Raw genomic sequence first — 2,450 nt, forward strand, 5'->3', positions numbered from 1 at the left:
TATTTTCAAAAAAAAAATAAATAAATAAATAAATAACCAGTCAAAAATTTATACTTACATTTGGTTAGTTATCAGTTGAATAACTCAAAATGTTTAGTAGATGATAAATAAGAGTTTTATAATCAGTTTATCATATTTTTTAGTTCTCAAGAAAGTTTTAATCACCTATTTTTAAGGCAATCTTGTACCAACCTTATAGATCCAACAACTTCTTGATAGAATAAAGTTACATAAAAGTTCCACAGCCACGTGCTCCTATGATCTCTACAAATCTTATCATATACAGTCAGCACTTGAAGTAAACAAATAAAATAAAATAAAATAATCACATAAAAACAAGTCAACAAGTTGCAATTTAAAAGACAATTTTCTCCTTTCTTTCTTAACAAAATTACAATAAAGGAACATTGTTAAACCCCGCTCTCTCCTCTGACAAGTCTCTTTTCTAAATCACTAACAAGGAAATTACCCTTTTGCCCCTCATCTGGCTTGTTATTCCTCTCTCCAAACACATATACACATTTGAACCCCCAAAGGCACATTTCATAAACAAGAATTTACCCTCTACATTAACAAAACAAAACAAAAATTCTAGACCCCTCATCAAAATTTGCCTCTCCTTAAGCAACGGCTGAGATGCCGCGGGAGTTGAACCCCACGACCCTAACTGCAGGGTGCTTTTGGCCTCGAGCACAGCTTCCTCGAGCCGATGAAGACGGTGAGGCTTCAAAAGCATGTGAAAATGGGTTCGGGTCTTCCTTACCAAACAGGGCATCTTGGACCAAAGGGTTGGATGCCCTGTTTGGTGGAGAACCACAAAAGAATGGTGGTGACGACGGTACAGGATTATCGACTTTCTCACCATCGTAACATTCCTATAAGAAAAGTATGAGCAAAAACATCAATGATAAACAAAAATATATATACACTTAATCTTATGTCATTGACAGTATGATCAAATCAAATGCTTTTTGTCTTTTGAGGAGATAATCTCTGCCATTCATTCAAATATGATCCAATCCAATGGCCAAAATTGATATCTTTGTTCTTAATTATTTAATTTAATAAAGTAAAACATAAACAAAGTCTATGAAACTTAATTTTGTCCATTAAATTCAAAGTAGGGGGAGGAGGGAGTAATGTAACATTAAACACTCCATTAATTTTAAGTAGATAAAACCTCAACTTGTTTCATCAAAACTTAAACATACATAATTTACGGTGACAAACAAATAATAAAATAAATAAATAAATAAAACCAATAAATGTTGTAAATTTCATCAATTTCCTAAATTATCATTTTGTTATCAATCAAGTCTACATGGAATATTATTAGGATGACCAAAAAAAATGTAGAAAAATCAATAAATTAGTCTGAAATATATTTAAAAAAAGTTCACCGGAAACAAACAAAATCTTGGACTGCAATGTCACTTTCAAATCATAACAAATAAACAATTTAACACTACTTAAATCCCATAACAAAACAAATAATATAAAAAAATAGGAGCTTTCACGGAACTTTGACTGGTTCTAATTACCGAAAATCATGATGTGACCAAAGTGAAAAATTGAGATGTAACAATACGAAAGAAAAAAAAAAACCTTGGTGAGAATCATATCTAGAAGCTCCGTCCTGGAATTTGATTCAGTTTGATGACTGTTAGAAAAACAAAACGTAATTAAACAAACAGCTGCATATATAACTAAACAAAAATTAACAACTGAAATTATACATGTGAGCAGATGAGGAGGAGGAGGATATGATGGATTCGTTGAGGAGACGCAAACGACGAGGTTTGGGGCAAACGACGTCGTTCATGGTCTCTCCAGCGGTGTTGTTGTTCTGCTGTTGATTTGCAAACACAAAACGGTTCATCATCTCGAGACTCTTGGAATGCGAGGCAAAATCAACAACACCACCTGCACAGAAACATAATATTCATAATATGGAAATCATATAAGCTTCTAAAATGGAATCCGAAAATGGCGTACAAGAGAGAGAGAGAGAGAGACCTTGGTTGAAGGGATGTTAGTTATTTGCAGAGAGGGAGAGAGAGAGAAGGAGAATTGATGGGGGTGAAGAGAGGAAGCTTGAAATGGGAGGTAGGATGACTATTCATGGAAAAGGGATGAGAGAGATTTACAAAATATATTTCTTTTTCTTTTTAGGTAATTCTTATTTCTTTTAAGTTTATTTTATATTTTATAAATCTTTTAAGATATTTCTTCTTATCTTATTTGTTTTTCTCTTCTAATTTAATGCAATAAATTTATTAATTAATTGAAACATTATATAATAATATTTCTGTATATTATAAATTGAAATATTTGTGAAGCTCATATAAAGGTATTTATCTTAGAATCAAATCATATAACTTTTTTGTATGTACCAATTTGAATGAGATTTACAATACAATTATATAATTGTTTTTTTGAGTTAAATGCCA

The 2,450-nt window shown here is 31.6% G+C and overlaps 1 protein-coding gene across 1 annotated transcript; it reads right to left on the minus strand.

Moving 5' to 3' along the window:
- Positions 1-346: 346 nt before the first annotated feature.
- Positions 347-2,161, minus strand: LOC110873006. The gene is made up of 4 exons (XM_022121904.2): positions 2,017-2,161; positions 1,737-1,923; positions 1,606-1,660; positions 347-875 (listed from the first exon to the last, which is right to left on the minus strand). Exons 2-4 carry the CDS (start codon positions 1,880-1,882, stop codon positions 621-623), a joined length of 456 nt encoding a protein of 151 aa, XP_021977596.1. The 5' UTR covers positions 1,883-1,923; positions 2,017-2,161; the 3' UTR covers positions 347-620.
- Between the last annotated feature and the right edge of the window lie 289 nt (positions 2,162-2,450).

The sequence above is a fragment of the Helianthus annuus genome, chromosome 8, assembly GCF_002127325.2.
Source record: "Helianthus annuus cultivar XRQ/B chromosome 8, HanXRQr2.0-SUNRISE, whole genome shotgun sequence".
NCBI lineage: Eukaryota > Viridiplantae > Streptophyta > Magnoliopsida > Asterales > Asteraceae > Helianthus > Helianthus annuus.